Source organism: Scylla paramamosain, chromosome 9 (assembly GCF_035594125.1).
Source record: "Scylla paramamosain isolate STU-SP2022 chromosome 9, ASM3559412v1, whole genome shotgun sequence".
Taxonomy (NCBI): Eukaryota; Metazoa; Arthropoda; class Malacostraca; order Decapoda; family Portunidae; genus Scylla; species Scylla paramamosain.
In genome coordinates, this window is record NC_087159.1 from 28,415,001 (window position 1) to 28,435,763 (window position 20,763).

The 20,763-nt window shown below is 45.1% G+C and overlaps 1 protein-coding gene across 1 annotated transcript in view; it reads left to right on the plus strand.

The window, feature by feature from the left end:
* Nucleotides 1-19,036, plus strand: part of LOC135103823 (uncharacterized) — a 92,300-nt gene extending 73,264 nt beyond the window's left edge. The window contains exons 4-7 of the mRNA XM_064010625.1: nucleotides 9,968-10,144; nucleotides 16,519-16,597; nucleotides 17,095-17,261; nucleotides 17,590-19,036. Of these exons, the coding sequence (XP_063866695.1) occupies nucleotides 9,968-10,144; nucleotides 16,519-16,597; nucleotides 17,095-17,194 (356 nt within the window). The 3' untranslated portion in view covers nucleotides 17,195-17,261; nucleotides 17,590-19,036. The remainder of the gene's footprint in view (nucleotides 1-9,967; nucleotides 10,145-16,518; nucleotides 16,598-17,094; nucleotides 17,262-17,589) is intronic.
* Nucleotides 19,037-20,763: the final 1,727 nt, after the last annotated feature.

Consider the following 20,763-nt stretch of genomic DNA (forward strand, 5'->3'; position numbering starts at 1 on the left):
AGAGAGAGAGAGAGAGAGAGAGAGAGAGAGAGAGAGAGAGAGACAGAAAACAGATTACAAAGACTTTATAGAAGATATGACGAAAGAAGCTACTGTGACAACAACAGCAGCAACAGCAACAACAACAACAACAACAACAACAACAACAACAACAACAACAACAACAACAACATTATGATGATAAAGACGAAAACGAAGAAGAACAAGAAGAGAGAGAGAGAGAGAGAGAGAGAGAGAGAGAGAGAGAGAGAGAGAGAGAGAGAGAGAGAGAGAGAGAGAGAGAGAGAGAGAGAGACACTGACCGAAACACAGACAGAGGCACAGACACAGACAAACAAAGCAGAAAAAGAAGAAGAAGAAGAAGAAGAGAGGAGAGGGAGGTCCACTACGACGGACACACAGCGAGACACAGACCAGAAAGCAATAGAGGAAGAGAACCGACCTAATAAAATCGTTAATGACTCGTGTTAACGGCCGCTATGCATCACCAGCCACTCTCCGCTCACTGCACCACCGCCAGTGAATAATTAGAGGCACACCAAGAGGAAACGACCACCCTTAACGAGCAACATTGTGCAGAGGTGGTGGTCTTCTAGGGTCTGCTCTGCTCTCGGTCCGGTCTGGTCTGGTCTCGGTCTGGGTCCTTCAGTTTACGGGTCGCTTGTCTCGTTAGCTTAGTGATAAAGTGATTGTGTGTGTGTGGGGGGGGGACAACGTAGGTAGGGGATGTATTTGGGAGAAAATGGAAGGTAAGTATACAGTATTAATTGTATGTAAGAGGAGAAGAAGGAGAGGGATGGTACTAGGAGGAGGAGGAGGAGGAGGAGGAGGAAGAGGAGGAGGAGAGGAATGGAAAGTGAAGAGGAATATGAAGAGGAATACAAGGAGAGTAGACATGGGATAGGTCGAGGAGGAGCAGGAGGAGGAGGAGGAGGAGGAGGCAGAAGATAAAGGCGATGGAGAAATAAAAGAAGAAGAAGAAGAAGAAGAAGAAGAAGAAGAAGAAGAAGAGAAGGAAGTGGAGGTAACATCTGGAAAAAGTAAAAGAATTTTAAAAAAATAACAAAAAAAGTGAAATTAAAGAAATTATTTGTCACAATGCACGACCTTGGAATACTTTTCTTTTCTTTCTTTTCTTTTTTCCTTTTTTTTATTCAGTACACGACCCAAAAATTACCTAGAGGGACGAAACTATATAAAAAAAAACAGCAAAAAAGATGCATAAGTATATTTCAATAAAAAATATGATAACGATTCTCTCTCTCTCTCTCTCTCTCTCTCTCTCTCTCTCTCTCTCTCTCTCTCTCTCTCTCTCTCTCTCTCTCTCTCTCTCTCTCTCTCTCTCTCTCTCTCTCTCTCTCTCTCTCTCTCTGAATGATCTATACTTCTCCTGCATTAAAGGTCACACACATTATCCTCCAGCCAGCCAGTCAGTCAGTCAGTCAGTCAGTCAGTCAGTCAGTCAGTCATTCAGTCAGTCAGTCAGTCAGTCAGTCAGTCAACACTTCATGGTATTTTTTTTTCTGGTTTTTGTTTACCAATTTCATTTCTTGCGCATCATGAGCATGTGTGTGTGTGTGTGTGTGTGTGTGTGTGTGTGTGTGTGTGTGTATATACGAGAGAGAGAGAGAGAGAGAGAGAGAGAGAGAGAGAGAGAGAGAGAGAGAGAGAGAGAGAGAGAGAGCAAAACACTAATTTTTCAGAAGAGGAAGTAATTAATAGCTTTATAACGCTCTCTCTCTCTCTCTCTCTCTCTCTCTCTCTCTCTCTCTCTCTCTCTCTCTCTCTCTCTCTCACTCTTCCCGTGTTGAAACCCAACAATCTGGAAGGGAAACACAAACACAAAGACACACACACACACACACACACACACACACACACACACACACACACACACACACACACACACACACACACACACACACACACACACACACACACACACACACACACACACACACACACACACACACATGATAACAAAACTATATGCTTACATATCGTATTATTTCCTCTTACCCTTATCTCTCCCCCTCTCTCTCTCTCTCTCTCTCTCTCTCTCTCTCTCTCTCTCTCTCTCTCTCTCTCTCTCTCTCTCTCTCTCTCTCGCACCCTCCGGCCTCTCCCTGTGTTCCTATACCGCCCCCTGAGCAGCTGTCGGCGTCCCCCAAGGCGGCACTAAGTCACTCCCACCTTCCCTGTTCTTGTCTCTTCCCCTTCTCGTGTAATACTAGATTGGGTGAGGTGCAGTGGTAATGAGAGCGAGCTGCAGGTGTGGGCAGTTGTGGAGGGGCACTGTGATCTTGGGCGGGGAATGGGGAAGGGGGAGAATGAGGTAGGAGGAGGAGGATGTGGCGGTGGTGGCGTGAGTGATGAGCAAGTGTGAGAAAATGAGGAGGTAAAGTTGAAATACTCGTATATATATACGTATTCGAAGGTCATGTGTTTAGCTAATGCAAGACTCGTGTTAGTGTTAGATTAAGTGTGAGGAGGCTGAGTGAGTGAGTGTGAGTGATTCCTTGGTGTGGAATTGTTGTTATTATTGTTGTTGTTCGGTTATAAGCTACAGTTGACAGCTTGTGAGGTGCCTCGTGTCTCGCTCGGTGCGTCTGATTGGAAGTACCTGCTTTTTTGTGTTCGTTCTGTACTCGTGTTCTCCTCTTGTGTTCGTTCTGCACCTCCCGCCGCCTCCCAGCAGTGTTTTTTTGTTTTTGTTGCTTGGGATTGTTGGTGCTGTTGCCTGTGGTGGCTGGTGGCGGTGGTAGTGGTGGTGGTGGTTTTGTTGGTGATGTTGTTGTTGTTGCTGTTGTTGTTGTTGTTGTTGTTGTGTTGTTGTTATTATTGTTGTTGTTGTTGATGTTGTTTTTGTTGTTCTTCTTGCTGTTATTGTTACTGTTATTGTGATTGCCGCCAGTGTCACCTGCCCCGTGCCCAGCAGCCGCCCACGCCCCTGTTTCGCAACGAGGCACGAGAACAAAGGCGGGCACGGGGAGCGAGTGAGGCAGTGCTGAGGGAAATGTTGCAATCTCCGCGCCACGTCCCTCCCCGCCAGCCAGGACTCCCCACCACCTCCCCAACCCGCGTCACTCCCGCCATCCCCGAGGCTTCCCTGCTCTCCCTCGCCTCCCGCCTTCCTTCGGGGTCCGCCTGGGGCACGGCGACGCGACGCTCGCGGTTGTGTAGGACTGCCCCGGGCGTGTCTCCACCGAGGGAGGTCACGGAGGTACCGCTAGGGGATACTGCACCATAGCAACTCCTGTCTCTCTCTTCCATGCACACCTGTCACTGCACCATAGCGTCTCCAGCCTCTCCCAGACACATCTGTCACTGCAGCGTGTATAGTTAAGTGGGGGCAACCAGTTAGTGGGAGAGAGACACCAACCTCGGGGGCACTTGTTATGAGAAGCTGATCATGTCCTCACGAAACCATGTCCCCCTGTGTGGCTAATGGCCGCGCGGCATGACAGCAGGGCGTGACACCGTGGCCCGCCTCCGTCCCATGTTCTGAAACGATTTGCTCTCTCATCACGACCATTTCTAAAGGCCACTGAGATGTTTAGTCGGGTTTTCAAAAGTATTTCTCCTGTTTATGATATAGGAATTTTGTTAATCTGTCGCCAGACCAGTAAAAACACCCTTAAAACCCGTGTCACTTCAATAAGAGCCTTTTGAATGTAGTGGAGGTGCGGCGCAGAAGTATTCCAGATTATGGGGCTCTTCCCGCCTTACCTGGGATGGCCACGGAGATGCCACACCAGCGAACCACAGCGTCCCAGCACCCGCGTCTCCATCGCTCCTCCACCCAGGCTTTCTCATCCATTGCAACATCTCAAATGTTCACGGAAGGCGCCTTTAAGGAAGTCCTCGTGACACACACACACACACACACACACACACACACACACAGGATGCAGCTCGTGTTCTCCAGGAAATATGTGGTCCACAATAACAGGATAATTGTTATACACCTGAATTTCTGGTGTAAAATGACACGCACTCCTGAGTTTTGGTGGGGGAATTGTGTGTTATGATTCAGTATTTCGCAACAGTGTGTGTGTGTGTGTGTGTGTGTGTGTGTGTGTGTGTGTGTGTGTGTGTGTGTGTGTGTGTGTGTGTGTGTGACAAGACATCTATCGCATCACATTCTTTCATCACTCCCTCTTTGCAACACTCCATCACAACACCAAGGCGAGGAAAGAAAAATAAAAGTATAAAATAGAGACTAATGAAATCCTGGAGCCATCTTGCCCTTCCCTGCTCACCTTTAACGACGCCGCCTCTCCCCTCCCCCCTCCCCTCTCCCACTCCCTGACCCTCGCCGTCCCGCCCCGCCCAGCCCCGACCCAGCCCTTCCCTCCCCTTCCCCCCACTGCCCTCCAGCACGGCCGCGGGCAGGGCGTGTGTCTGCCTCGCCTCTCCGTCGACCACGCAGAGCAGCATCACCGTTCAAGGTCAAAAAGGTTACGAGGCGGAGAAGAAAAACAACAACGGCGTGAGGGGAAAAAAAAAAGAGAAGCCAAAGTTTCCCTGCGTGTTCCAATCAGTCAGGCTGTCAAATGTGCGCTGTCGAGATTCGAATATGACCTGATCCAGTAAAAGAAAAAAAAAAAAAACTAAACTGGGGACACGAGGAAAAAAGATTAAAAAGAAAAAAAAACTAGGGACATGACGCAGGGTAAGCCCTAAAGCCCTGAATCAACCCTGAAGCCCTGCAGGTAAGCCCAGGAGACCTCACCTGTCACGGCGGCGATCGCGTGGCAGCAGCAGCAATCACAGCCTCGCACAAGAGTACACCTGGGGAGAGATGAGCAGGTAGCGAGAGCAGGACAGGTGAGCCAGACAGGAGACTGCCTCGGTCTTACCTGTGTGTCGACGCCCCCAGGCTTCGTCCCGCGCCGTTCTCAGGTACTCCTCCTCGTCGTGGTAGCCTGGGTCGTCATCCATGGGCGCCGTCAGACCGAAGGGCACCGCCGCGTGGAGAACCAGCCTCAACATGTCACGTGGGGAGAGAAACAGCACTGTGTTAACCCTGCAGCGCGCGAGCCGTCCCTTACTGCTGCAACATCCCCGCGGATACTGAGAGAAGCTGCGAGTGTAACAGGTGACTGGGGAACGACCGCGCAAGTCCAGTCTATCACCAAACACCCTGACGGTGACATTTCCCGTTCACAAGGACATACTGATACGTGTCACCCTATTCCACTGTGATGCTTGGTTTCCTCACCATTGTTTCCCCCCTGTGGCAAGACCCAGGCGCGAGGAAGTGGCTGGTTTGGAAAGTACGATGGGAAATTCGCGAAAATTGTGAAGGCTTGATGTGGCAATGGGGAGAGAGAGGTGGGCGGGGCTTTTGGCGAGGCGCGGCGTGGGGAGCCAATCAGGAAGAAGCAGTGCACGTGCTGGCGCTGTGGTGATAAACAAACCCACGTGTGACGGAATGACACGTTTACGTTGCTTCCTCTATCATCCGCTTCCGTGCTTCCTCCGTGCTTCCTTCTGTTGCATGACTTCCCTCCTCCTCTCTCTCTCCCGTCTCCCTCTCCCTTCTCCTCTCCTCGCTCTCTTCTCTACCATTTCCCTCCTGTGTGTAGGTCCAAAACGTTTCTATTATTCTCTCCCCCATTCTCTTTCCTCTCCAAGCAAGACAGCAGGAAGCAAAACGAAAGAATGGAATGAGGGAAATTGCCAGTGTGTGTGTGTGTGTGTGTGTGTGTGTGTGTGTGTGTGTGTGTGTGTGTGAGTCATTCCCAGTTCCTTCCACAGTTAGCGTCATAGTGGACGTTCTGGAGGTCATTATGTGGTCTGTGTGTGTGTGTGTGTGTGTGTGTGTGTGTGTGTGTGTGTGTGTGTGTGTGTGTGTGTGTGTGTGTGTGTGTGTACCTGTTGCTCACCACGTATGCCAGGCAACAGCATCAACGTTAAGGAGGAAATAGAGATGCGTCATATCTCGATCGTGTCCACTGCTTTTGTGCAGAACGTGGCGTACAGAGAGAGAGAGAGAGAGAGAGAGAGAGAGAGAGAGAGAGAGAGAGAGAGAGAGAGAGAGAGAGAGAGAGAAAGACAGAAATTAGAGTTTATGGAAAGTGACAAAACAAACTATCCTAACAACAACAACAACAACAACAACAACAACAACAACAAGAGGAAGAAGAGGAGGAATAAGAACCAGAGGAAGCAGAAGAAGCTGTGGTGGTGGCGAAGAGGCTGTGTTGTAGCGGCGCGCGTGACTCACGGGTCAGCGATCACCCCGCACAGCGCTGAGCAAGATTTACGAATGTGGCGTGAGGCGCGTCATGGATGAGCGGGTGACGCAATGGAGGGCGGGAGTGAGTCAGCACATTCGCTAAATATTAACCAACAAACCATTTTTCACTCAGATTGCGTTATTTCCGCGCTTCTGTGTGTAATAGTTGTCCAAAAGTGATTATGACGAGAGAGAGAGAGAGAGAGAGAGAGAGAGAGAGAGAGAGAGAGAGAGATACACACTACCTCCTCTCATCACATTCTCATTTTCTTCTCCCTCATTGCAGAATCCTTGGTATAAAGACAGTTCATTAGTCCATCTCGTGATTTCTGTTTAATCCACAGACATGGGATTCATTTGGCTTCGTGGCATCACTCCAGGTAACTACGGGCGGTGTGGTGGTACAGGAAGGGCTGATGTGGTGATTATTCCTGAACGTAAACAAAAGGGAAACTAAGGAGAGAGTTCATGATTTAAAACTCGTATAATTTAAAGCTATATTATGTTATCCTTAGCCAGCCTTCTTTACACGTGAAGAAGGAGGAGGAACTAGTGATGCTGGCAGTTTTGCATCTCGCGCAAGCCACTCACCTTAAGAAGAAGAAAGCGAATGAGCGGACGTCACACTCCATATACATAGTACGTACTGTTTAGTTACCCTTTAGCCAGCCTCATTTACGAGTACATGTAAGAAAGACGAACTGATGAAGGACGTGGTGATTTTAAATTCGTATAACCTAAAGCTGTATAATGTTTAGTTATCCTCCTTTTCATATGGGGAAGAAAAGCTAGAAGGTAACTGATGACTCCTACTGCCTCTTATCTTCCTATTCACGTTCCTTCATTCTGACTCACCTTATCTAAATGCGTGACACGTTATTTCAGTGGAATTACCTGACTTGCGACTTGTTCATGAGTGTGCTACGAGTTTAATTGCAAGGTTACCGTAGCCACTGTCAGCATGTTTGTGAGTACAGGATGAGTCAATACTGGCATGGCAGGGCAGGGTATCAGTAGCGGGGCAAGAGACAAGGGTACTGGGGTCAATATTTGTCTCTTGGTGTCTGAAACTGCAAGGGGGACGAAAATTAACGGTGCTGGGAATACTGGGGCTCGAAAATGGGGTACTGGCGGCAAAAATTAGGAGTGCTGGGAATACTGGGGGTTGAAACTGGGGTACTGGGGATAAACCTTCGGGATACTGGGAATATTGGGAGGTTGAAATTGGGACCTACTCGTAAACCTAGTGGTACTTGGAATACTGGGACCTGAAAATGGCCTACTGGTGTCTTTAAGAAAAATGAAACTGCAGTCACTGAAAGGCTGAATAAAACTACTCCACTCATCTCTCCCTTAACTCTCCGTGGTGCTACAAACTCCACATGAACGACGCAATTTCAAGACGGTTGGAGACGATGCTGTACTGTAAGCTGTGGAGGACCAGTACGTGTGGGAGGGAGACATGCAGGAGTGTGTGTGTCTGTACAGGAGCTAAGATTAGACCACAGAGAGACACTGCTCCAGGTGTTTGTAGTTGAGTTAGGACGCGACAAAGAGAACCTCCTCCTCCTCCTCCTCCTCCTCCTCCTCCTCCCGTGTCATCTCCACAGCTTGCACTCATCACTCGTGTACGGCCTTCATGATGGCGCCTCCACCTCCCTCCTCCTTTTCTCTCTCTCTCTCTCTCTCTCTCTCTCTCTCTCTCTCTCTCTCTCTCTCTCTCTCTCTCTCTCTCTCTCTCTCTCTCTCTCTCTCTCTCTCTCGTAAATTAGACACTCTCCTCGCCTCTCCATTGCCACTTTTCCTCCTTCTCCTCCTCCTCCTCCTCTTCATCACCACCACCACCACCACCACCACCAGGAGAGATGGAGGAAAGGGCGCGAATCCTTCCCTCCTTTGTCCCTCCTTTCCTCCTTCATCCATCCTAAGCTTGCCTTCCCTCTCTGTCTTTCCTCCGTATCTTTAGTTATTTACGTCGAGAGAGAGAGAGAGAGAGAGAGAGAGAGAGAGAGAGAGAGAGAGAGAGAGAGAGAGAGAGAGAGAGAGAGAGAGAGTAGGAATTATAGTCATTGTCATTACTGTAGTGAAGGATGTCCAAATGTCATTACTACTACTACTACTACTACTACTACTACTACTACTACTACTACTACTACTACTACTACTACTACTACTACTCCTCTCTCTCTCTCTCTCTCTCTCTCTCTCTCTCTCTCTCTCTCTCTCTCTCTCTCTCTCTCTCTCTCTCTTATTCGAGTCATTTGTCTATAGTATTTGTTTATTTATTTATTTATTTATTTGATTTGTTTTCTCAATTTATGCACTTATTCATTCATTCATTCATCCACTCCGCATTTACGACAATACTGGTAATTGACTTGTATTAGAAACTTTTTTTTTTTTAACATTGTCTTATTTACCCGTTTATTCTATTTTATTCCATCTTATTCTTATGCATATATTTACTTGAAACAATAATAAAACACCCTCAAATATTTTCATACAATAATTTTCACGTATAAAAAAAAAAAAAATAATAATAATAATCAACACGTACAAAGAATCCCTAAAACAATGCACAATACTTTACCTGTCCATCAAATCACAGGTACATATTTCCTAATGAGCTCCCTTGCTGAGTGGTGACAGAGGTAACGCCCTTACTCAGCACCCGCAATCACCACCTCTGCTGTGCGCCGCCTGCTGCTGCTGCTGCTGCTGCTGCTGCTGGTGCTAACGAGGAGAACAGCAGTAACAATGATTGAATTACTAAGAGTCGTATTTTTTTTTTTTATAATCCTTTCATTCCTGTGGTCGTCCTCCTTCCACATCCTTACCTGCTTACATCTCACTCCACCCTCCACCCCACGCCACATCACTATTCCACCTCCTTTCCTCTCCTCCTGTCTTACAACCCTCCACTCCATCCCTCTGTTACATGCAAAACACTAAAGAAATGGTGTAGCTATAGAGAGAGAGAGAGAGAGAGAGAGAGAGAGAGAGAGAGAGAGAGAGAGAGAGAGAGAGAGAGAGAGAGAGGGGGGGGGGGTTAATTTTGTCTTTGCACGGCCAGAAAATATATAAGATAGAAAAATTAGTGCCTAAAAAGTCACGTGATTAGTAGAAAAATCATTTGGAAGGAAAGGGCTGAGTGCACATACAAATTTTCTTCTCTTATCAGGGTAATGTTCTGGGTGCGATTAATATTGGTGCCAGTACTTAAAGCTACGAGTGTCTTATTAATAAACAGACTAAGGTGATTACATGATTGCCAGGCTTAACAATGAAGATAAATGAGACTAAACTAGGAATGGTTGTGGAGAAAGGAAAGGAACCAATGAGAGGGTAGGGATAGGAGGGGTTAGGGAAAGAGGGGAGGAGGAGAGGGAGAGAAGAAGGAAGAGGTACAGATGTGTGTGGAACTGGGAGAAGAGGGAAGGGAGGAATGAAGGAAGAGATAGAAAGAGGAGGAACTGAAAGAGGAGGGGAGGAAAGCAAGAAGAAGGAAGAAGTAGAGAAGAGGGTGAGACTGGGAGAGGAGAAGTGAGGAAGAAGGAAGAGATAACGGGGGCATTGAAAATAGGAGAGATATTATCACCACTACTTGTTCCTCATAAATAAAACAAAAATGAACCTTAGAAGACAAAGGAAAATATAAACAAGTACATGTTTCTGCAGCTCGACAAAATGATCGGTATTTACCATAATAACTCCTTCAATCAGTGACAGGCAGTGCGGGAGGTGTGTGCAGGGAAGGCGACGCATGCGCAGTAGTGGGTAGGTGGACTCGTGGAGGTGGGCCGGCAGCGGGCGACGTGGCGGACCTGGGCAAGGAAGGAGTGAACGCTTGCTGGCTTTCTTCGCCTCCTGAAGGGACGTGTGACCTGCTGGAAGTGCAGAGTAAGTGTTATAGTGTGTATGTTGTGTGTGGGTGTGAGTGTGAGGGGCAGGGGAGCGTCAGGTACACGTGTTTGGCAGGTGTGCAGTCTTGTCGTGTCCATCCGGGAAGAATTTTGTCACTTCCGCTGCCACCTGCCTCTCCGCTGCTGCCTTGTCAGTGCCCCCACCCTTCTCATTTGCCTCATCCTGCCCATCCTTGCCTCACTTCCCCTACCAGTCCTTTCATCCCCTTCTACGTAATCTCCCCCTTTCACTCCCTATCTTGCACCCCGTTAACTCTGTACCCCCTCTCTCTGCCCCTCCACCTCCTCGCTCAACCTCCCTCCCCTTCTCCAATCTCTCTTCCCCCACTAGCTCCTTCCATCCCCAACTAGTCCCCACCTTGCACCATCTTTCATTTCACTACTACGTCTTGACTCTGTCCCCCCCCCTACCTCTTTCAACTCTTTCCCCTCCCTTGCCTCTCCCCAACTTCTCCGCAGCCTCTGTTCTTCTGTTCCTTTCCACGTAATCTTCCCCATTCCGCTCCCCACTTTGCACCATCTTGTGTATCACTACTGCGTCTTAACTGGAGCGAACTGAATTTTTTATGGGTGGTAAAACTCATTGTACTTCACTGTCATCACTGTTGTCATCTACTTGTTTCCCTTCACCTGACTTGAAATTGTAATTGTCACTGATGATTGTAATTGTCACTGATAATCTTCTGACCCTTTGTCTCTGGAAGTAATAGTAATAATCGCACTGGTAATGACGTAGATTAAGTGAAGTATGGAGTGATAATTACCAGGAAATAGTATCGTTTGACAGAGACTAAACATGATAGATGAGGGTAACTGTTTCATACTTGCTGTACCTACTTTCTTGTGTAAAGGCTCACTGTTTGCTTGCCGTATCCATCTTTATTTAGTGAGCGGTCTTGTCTAATTCTAGTAGATCCTCAGTCTTATAACCTTTTGGCTCAAGATTTAAGTATATGCTAATTAATTAATAATGTTAGTTTCCTACACGAGTTAATTTAATGTATTCGTCTTCATTTAATCAACAATCTCGTCTAACTTAAAATCTTAACTTTATAATTTTACTTTGTCACTAGATAGACATGTAGGTCTGTTTGGGGAGTTTTATTTTCCTCGAGTTATTTTTACATCTTTTTAAAATGTTCGGAAGTGACTGTGAGCTTTTTTAGTCCACCGAGTAGGAGAAATGATAACGACAGCCATGTTGAACACCTGAACCACGCAACCACCTTTTCCGCTCTCAGGCAGAGGCACCTTCTGAAATTGAAATCGTAACAGGGTATTTTAGTAAGTTTAACGAGGAGCCGTGCTAGTTAACAGGCTGAGGGTGGACAAAGGGTGGGGGTGGGGGGGAAGGATTGCCACCCACACCTACCCTGGACTAACCTAATGCACTCCTTCCTCTTTTACACGCTTCCCTCCCACTCCTGATGCTGGACACTCCTCTCCCGCTCTCCTTGCTACGTGATAACACACACACACACACACACACACACGTCAACATGAACTTTTTCTCATCATTTCCGGATGCTCCCCTCCCCTCCCCTCCCCTCCCCTCCACTCTCCTCTTCTCACCTGACACCTCCCTCGCTCATCACAATTGTACACAACCCTCTCCCCACCTGGTAATAAGTGTACTCAAATTTCATCCTGTTTATTTTGCTTTTAGTTTTTACCTTCTTATTTTTTTTTATTTGAACTTTTTTTCTATTATTTTTCTTTCATTTTAACATCAATTCTGCGCCATATGACCCAAGTGTTTGGCGGCGCTACATGAGGTGTTCTTAAATCACTTCACTTCTCAACTGAATCGTAACCTGCCCAGAACCAGGTACTGCCTTCCACCAACTGACTACTGCCCTTCCCTTTACTACACTATCACCCCCCCCACCCGCCTCCCCATCACTTCACACTTCACCCTTCCCCTCACCCACTTCCCCCCCCCTACCTGGCTTCCTGCCCTTCTCTCTCAAACCAAAAAATTTTTCTATTCCAATCTAACTCTTCCCTCCCTTCCTCTCTTCTCCCTCTCCTTCCCAACATAACACTCGCCTTTCTTTTGAAGGCTAACACACTTTTTTTCCTCACCACCAGACATTCCCCTTTCCCCCGACACAAGACCCTTCACCCCCCACACTAGACACACACCCTTTCCTCCTCCTCAATTTAACACTCAAGGGTCCCACACCTCCCCAGCCTAACACTCCTTCCCTTCCCTAACCTGACACTCCCTCTCATCCCACTCCAACAGTCATCACACTCCTCAGCTGGAATGCTACACTCTTGCATTCCCTCACACGCCCACAGTTAAGAATCCTTCTCTTGCTCACTCTCACTCTTTCACATTCCCCAACACGCCACAAAGTGCAAGTCGCCGTGAGACAAAAACCCAAACCGTAACAAAGGCTGAGTTGTGCTTTCGGAAATGAGCAATGCTGTCTTATTTAGTTTTTTTTTTTTTTTGCCTCTACTCCCTTGCACAATGTGATGACATGACGGGTACCAAATGATGCGCGCGCCGCTCACCTCATATCGAAAGAGAGCATGGTTAGGTTACATTCGGTAGCAGCGTACGTTTTGGGAGGGAAATGTGTTTGCGTCACTCCACTGCGTTGTGAACAGCTGGGATGGGGAATGGATCTTGTTAGCTGTTGCGTGCGCTGCGTGCGTAGGTGTTTTATTGAGAGAGAGAGAGAGAGAGAGAGAGAGAGAGAGAGAGAGAGAGAGAGAGAGAGAGAGAGAGAGAGAGAGAGAGAGAGAGAGAGAGAGAGTTACCACGTCACGTCACAACTCGGAGGGAGGGGAGCGGGCGGGCGGGCGGGCGGGAGCGAGAACGTGTGAGTGAGAGATACTGCGTCACAACTCCGTCACAATAACGTCACATACAACCTCCCCCTGCATACTCCGCTTTAGTCAGCTTCGCCTTCAGAGCAAAGAGTAAAATCTTTAATGAAACACACTTAGCAGTGCTCAGTGGCGTCATCAGTTAAGGGACGGTGTCAAACAAGCTGTGCCAAAATGTCATTGATCCAGTTGTTTAGAAGATTCTTGCTGCATAGAATCTGAAATGGATAGGAGGTTAGGTCAACTGTTCTTTTATTGCTATTTATCACATCTCTCCTGACTCCCAAACCGATTTGAAACATTTATTTTTCTTCTACAGCCATCGCCATACATGACATTGACTAGAAATTGGAGGATCTGTTCTTTTAATTTTTTTTCCTATCTTTTCCCTTCCTCGTGTGTGCGTATAAAGGTTTTCTGTAGTGCCGTCTGTACTGGGTAATGTTCAATTAGGATATATATACAGCTTAATTCAGTTCCTTAATTAATTCACTGCCGATTCTCTCATTGTGTACATCACGATATGAAAAAAAAGGAAAATAATTAAGTTGTGTTGTAGTTTCTCGCTCGCGTGGTGGAGTTGCAGCGGAAGTTTGACGCGTGTTTGTTGTGGCCAGGTAGATGTGACAGTGACAGGTGTGTTGTGCCTGTGTGTGAACCCTCATTACCTTCTCTTCCTGGCACCTCCACTTCCTCTCCGTGTCTCTCTTGGATCCATCTTCTTCTATCCCTGTTTCTTCATTCCTTCGTTCACTCTGTTGGTGCATTAGTTTTCTCTCCACCTTTTCCACTTTTTCCTTTTTCTTTTCCACTTCCACTTCATTGTGTGTGTGTGTGTGTGTGTGTAGGATGAGTACATAGGTCAGTGGCAGGGAGTGAGATAGACCCCTTTCATTACGTAAGATAACATTTCACTCAGCACAAGGTTAACAAAACATAAATATTACAGTAAAAAAAAAATATCGACCGTCATATTCTGGTAACTTTTCTCTTGCAACCTCTCGTGCAACCTTTTTACACACACACACACACACACACACACACACACACACACACACACACAAAGGATGAAAGGATATTGAAGAAAATACGTGTTAGTGCAGTGTATAGCGATGATCTAATTATGGAAGAGGAGGAGGAGGAAACGTGGTGGTGGTGATGTCATTGATGGTGGTGGTGGGTGTTACGCGGAAGAGTGAATATTAGGAATGATGAGGACGCACAGGCAAGCTTCTGGACTCACCACTGAGACCCCATATTCAAAACTCAATGCTCTTCCACTGCGACCATTTCCCAGGACCAGAGACGATTATTTGGGTTCTCAAGACTGTTTCTCTTTTTAATATTGTAGAAATCTTGTTAATCTGTCACTAGAACCATAAAAAAAAATCTTTAAAAATCCGTGTCACATTAGTCCTTTGAAAGTAGTGAAGGTGGCGCAGGAGTGTTTCAGAATATGGCGCTGAGGTTAGCAACAAGGAAACGCTGGCAATGAGAATGAGTTTCGGGGAAGGATTACGAGATGAGTGAGGTTCCTGAGAGGCGACGCAGGTTCTCGAGAAGTAGCAGTGAGTGTTAACTGTGGCCAGACACTACTAATCCTTCATCCCGGTCACCCAAAAAGCTCAGAGAAAGTTTATATCATTGGTCAACTTAATCTTGGAGCGAGTTGTCTTGGTACTCCTCTCTTGAGACGGTTAATGCTACACGTTCGCTAAAAAAATGATAAGCTGTAGGTACGTAATTAAGAGTTAAAGCTTCACGTGTTTTCATTCCTAAACAGAATTAACCAGTACGTGAGTTCCCAGATTATTATTATTAGTTCCGATGCTCCCGTCAGGTGTCGCCACAGTGGATCAACCTTTCCCAACACTCTCGGTCTGATGCACTTTCCTCAGTCATGCCCATTACAACAAGCATGTCTTTCATTGCATCCATAAACCTTTCCTTTGGTCTGTCTTTCTCCTACCTCCATCCCCAGCATCCTCCATTCTACAAACTTCACGTCACTAGTCTATCCTGCCTTCCTCATCCATACCTATTATAACCACGTCTTTCGCTACATCTATAAACTTTTTCTTTGGTCTTTCTCTCTCCGCGTAGATCTTTCTCTAGTATCCTTCTCTCCACACACTCCTCGTCTCTGGTCTTCCTCTCTCTCCTGTCTTTCACTTTTTCTATTATACTTCCCTTAGGTCTTCCTTTTTTTTCCTCCTTGAGTAGATCTTTCTTCTCGTCTCTCCTCTTGACACAGCAACACTAGCTCACTCTTGCCCCTCTTTCGTCCCCAAACTAACGTATGTACTAATGAGGAAACTTTTAACTTGGTATTAAGTGTGGGTGATGGAAACGCGAACCTGTGTGTTGGGTAAGTGTTTGTTTATTTATTTATATATTTATTTATTTCCGCCTGATGATTATCGCTTTTCTACGCTGTCAAAATAGTTTTCACCAGTTTTCGGTTATTTTTCGTCTGTCTTCTTTTACCAGGTTTATTTATTTATTTTTTTCACCAATAGTACATGCATTATGGCCTCCAATGTATTCGTTCCTATTTTTTTTTTTTTTTGGGGGGGGGAGATCCAGATAATATTAAATTCACTTACACAAAATTTCCACTCCCTCTTCCCCTCCCTCTTCTCCTCCCAACAAATGTAGGGAAGGGAGAGAGAACAACCACCTGCTTCTGACACCTGGAAACACGCTTGATTGGTTTGCATGATTTCAGAGAGACAAGGCTCGATTATAGTGTATATATTCTATTTTCTCTAACATTTTTGTGACTTTTTTTCTGACGTGAGGCGCCAGATAACCTCCGCGCGGCGCCAGTCATGTAAACTAGTCAATAAATCAATCAGTCACGTGAGAGTTTGGCACAAGCAGTTTAATTATTGCTGTGTTATGTGTTGATGTAGAAGGGGAGGGGAGGGGAGGAGAGAGGCAGGTAGGGAGTGCTTAGTTTAGGAGAGAGGGGATGGTGGGTTGAGGTGTTTGGTGAGATAGTATGCATTGTAATGAAGGGTGCAGGTGTAGCAATATCTTTACAAAGAAAAGAGTGAGTGGAGCAGGAGGTAAACAGGAAGGAATATTGAGAAAAAGTACACGTGACTGACAAACACACACACAGATAAATGGAAATTGCTATAACTATAGCAGCGTCTAACCTCTCTCCCCACCCGCACCCAGTGTAGTACTTGTGCGCGCGCCTGAAGTGCCTCACACAAGGATGGGTCACCGTCACGTCCACCCTTTCTCATTTCCCAGAATCCCGTGTTTTTCACAGCGCTGCCTTACTGACACAGAGGGAACTTGCGTGTGAGGGTTGAGTTCCCAGTTTTGGGATTACCGTTAGTTTCCTTTTTTGTGTGTGTGTGGTAGAAATTACTAAATAGTAAAGGCGGTGTATTTTCTTAAACGCTTTGCTCTTCCATAATGTGTAATTTATTCTTCTTGGTCACATAGCCACGGTCAGTCTACGCCTTTTATTTAAATAGTTTCCATCTCCTTCAGGTGGCTGTGGTGGATGGAGTCAGTTGAGGTGCCCGGCCTCGTCCTGTGTGCAGCGAGGACAAAACAATGTTTCCATAGAAGGAAGGAATGAGTTTTTATTTACTACTAATATAGTTTAAATCTTCATAGGGTTTAATCTACTATCTTTTAGTATTATTTTCTTCGTACAGATTTTTTACCGTATTTGTTTTGTTTTACTTATATGGATGTTTTATATATATATTTTTTTTTTGAGAAAAAACTTGTGAAAGTAACGATGTAACATGATGAATCACAGTAAAAAGAAATAACATGAATCACAGTAAAAAGAAATAAGATACGGATTTATTTTCCCTTGGCATATTTACTAGTGCGTCATAGTATATAATTTTTGTCTACCGAATGAAATTACTTACTCTCCATTATATATTTTATTCGTATATATTAGAGATATATATCTACCATTTTGCTTTTACTACTACTTACTTATGGATGATATAAATCGAGAAAAAAAATTGAACGTAACGGTGTAAATTTATAAAAAAAAACATGAATGACAACGGATATGTGTCCGTTGACTCTCCTAATCCTTATTGCAGATAATGATGGAAAGGTCACGGCCGTGCATCAGCAGTATACCCCGGGGCCTCCGGTGTCGCGCCTCGAGCTCCGGGGGATTTCTCAGGATGTGAATTGAATGTCTCTTCCGGTGTGGGAGGCACGCGCCGGCTGCGAGGAGATTTCTCGCGAAAGGAGCGGATACGGTGTGTATTATTTATTTTCCCTTGGCATTTTACTAGTGCGTCATAGTATATAATTTTTGTCTACCGAATGAAATTACTTACTCCATTATATATATATTTTATTCGTATATATTAGAGATATCTACCATTTTGTTTTTACTACTACTTACTTACACACTATGGATGATAAAAATCGAGAAAAAAAATTGTGAATGTAACGGTGTAAATTTATAAAAAAATGTAACGGTGTAAATTTATAAAAAAATGTAACGGTGTAAATTTATAAAAAAAAAAAATGACAATATAAAAAATAAAATGTCGTCGGTTGTCTCCTAATCCTTATTTCCAGCATCAGCAGTCATGTTTTCCCGGCGATCCTCGAGCTGCAAGGGGATTTTTCTTAGGAAGGAAAATAATTGTTGAATGATTGATTGCTATGTATCTCTCGCCCCAACGGACGGACATATACCGCCGGTGTGTGTATTTTTTTTATTCACACTGCATAAAAATTGTGTACAAGTTCATCATTTCATTCATTCAATTCAACAACAAAATCCATCATCATCATCTCCTCCCACTTCCAATCCAAACAAAACTCCACCACCTGAGGGTGATGGTTTATCGTCGTCATCTATCAAGTTTCTCTGCAGCTGTTTGTCATGTGGGTCATCATTATTCATTGCTGAGAACAATCACAGCGTCCGAGATTCTCCTGGTCGACGGACCCTGAAATCCCGACACATCGCACACTGGTGAAGCAAGTTGTGGATTTGGGATCTCCAGGCATGATGCATGGGACGACGACTCCATAGCAGTCAGATGTTCGGAGGCTGGCAATATCATTCTTCTCTCCTCCTCCCAGTACGCTCGATTCTGCGCCTTCCTTCTCCACAATCTCCTCTTCTGTCTTCTTCCTACATGAAGGAAGAAAAAAACTACTTTTCCAGCATTCTCTTCAAACATCTTCAGTTCCGCTACTTCCAAAATCGCCGATTTCCTCATCTGTCACCTCCTAAAAGACCGACGGTATTACAGCTTCAAAGTTAGCGGCTGTCAGGCAAAACGGTCAATTATTTTTAATAAAACAAAATTTAGTTTAAAAATGCTGTCTACTTCTGAAATCACAACCAAAGTCTACCTGACGATGACGCCGCCACCTATGTATGTGTATGAGCCGCGACATCGGCTAATCAGGTTGGGAGTTCAAAACGACCGCTGCATATGAGCGAGCACACCAGCCAGCTCCGATGAGACGAATCAGAGCAGGGGGATGCGATGTCTCGTTGATGCAGAATGTCTTTTAACGTCCATTCATCTGTCCTGGACGGAGAGAAAAAACAAAATCATTCAATCTTTTGTGATCTAAATTAAAAAAGTCAAAGGAATTTTTTATATCTGTTCTTTCCGCGTGTAATGAATGAATGGCCCTTTAATAAAACGCGTTTATTAATTAACAAATAAATCTCTACCTCACAACGTCTCCCTCCACGTGTAGCTTTTTCATTATCTTAATTCCAACACCTCCATGCGCATGATGATTATTAGTATTATTTTCAAGGATCACATTTAAGTGAAGGTTTGGTACTTTAAAAAAAAAAAAAAAAACTTGAGAGCCAACCATTAAGAGCTAAAATTTTTAACCCTTTACCACGCGCCCTACACACCTAAAAATACTCTACAATACTCGCCAGCATTTCCTTCAATCCTCTTACCGCCGATAAACTAAGCCGGGTTGTGTTGGGAATTATGAATGTAAAGGTTCTTATATTTTCTAACAATAAACGTTTTTTCTACAATATTTCTATTCCCTCACCTGGCCTTACTGCCACCACCACCTGTCACTGTACAACTCATGAAGTATTCACGCAAGGAGACGACCAGCGGCGGATCACGGGGTCTGTCTGTCCTCGTCTGTCATCCTCTTCCTCATCTTGGTTAGATTATAAGGCTGGAGAAGTAAGTATATGAAAAATAGTTACCAGGAAAAAAAAAAAAAACAATAATATAAAAGCAGAATATATAGAAATTCTAAAGAATCATCATAAGAACTCAAACAGAACAACACTTGAAGACTTAAAAAAAACTGAGCAACTTGTGACTTAGAAATCTGAAGAAACTTGCGCACACACACACAAAAAAAAAAAGAGCAATTTGTGACTTAGAAATCTGAAGAAACTTGCACACACACAAAAATAGAAGACTAGAAGACATTATGTAGTTCCCGTTCAATAAAGTACCGTAACACTCAACCACCTGATGCTTCCACTGCCAATAATAATAATTAAACAACCACCCCCACCACAAGTTTACTGCGCATACATCTAATCACCTCCGTACAAGTACATGGAGACAGAATGAGGATTGAGAGGGAGGGAGGGAGAGGGAAAGTGAGAGTGCATTGATGAAGGGCTGAGATGCGACAAGGAGTGAGAGTGGAGAGCGATAGGGAGAGGGAGGGAAATCATTTTAGAATAGGAGAGAAAAAGAGAGCGAGGAGGAGAGGGAAATAAGGGCGGGGGTGGAGGTGGACGGAGGGAGGGAAGGAGGGAGGGAGTCGCCGTGAAGAGGGAAGGAAGGAGGGTGCTTGGAAGGGGCGGCGAGGGGTGAAGGGGTAACAGATGGCGGGTCTGTGGTAAAAAGAAACAATTTATACACCGCACAACAATGGCGACGAAGGGGACGACGCACAAACAAAGACCAAACAAAGGGCAAAGCTGAAAGCAAGACCAGCCAAGAGAAAGGCAGGCAGGCAGGCAGAGTGTCACACGTGCATACACACTGACATATTAAGTAAGCCATACACTCTTTTGTTTGTTTATCTCCCTAAAAAAAAAAAAAAATCAGCGAGGAAAAAAAGAAAACATGGATTTCTGTCTGGAAAGGGTGTCTGTCTATTTGTCATACAATTATCCTTTAAATTTGGCGGGGGATAAAAAAAAAAATGAATAGTGTACCAGTCTGTCTGTTAGTTTGTCTCAGTCTATTTGTCAGTCTAGATAGGAAAGCACCCAAACGTCTGTCCTTGTCTGTCTGTCTGTCTGTCTGTCTGCCTATATTCTATGCACTATCCTTAAAAAAAACAAAATAAGAAACATGGATTCCTGGGTGTCTGCTTTCCAAACCGAACAAAACCTAAAAAGTCTTTCTTCACTTCAAGGTCACCGTACTTGTTTTATCAAGGCCGTTAGCAGGTAATGGAAGGCTTAATGGTAGCGAACTCTGTTTATACGGTGATAAGATGTGATTCATGCTGGAGACGGAATTGGGAGGGAGTGTCGCGGTCGTGGTGGTGCTGGTGGTGATGGTATACTAATGCAAATGATAGTGCAGAGTTAAAAGTTCCGTGTGGTTGTGGTGTTTTGAAATATTGATAGTAATAGTCGTAGTGGTGGAAGTGGTAATAGTCGTAGTAGTAATGGTGGTAATAGTAGTAGAGTTAAGTGGTGGTAATAGTAGTATGATCGTAACAGCACCAGTTGTAGTAGTAGTAGACGTAGTAGTAGTAGTAGCTGCAGCAGCAATA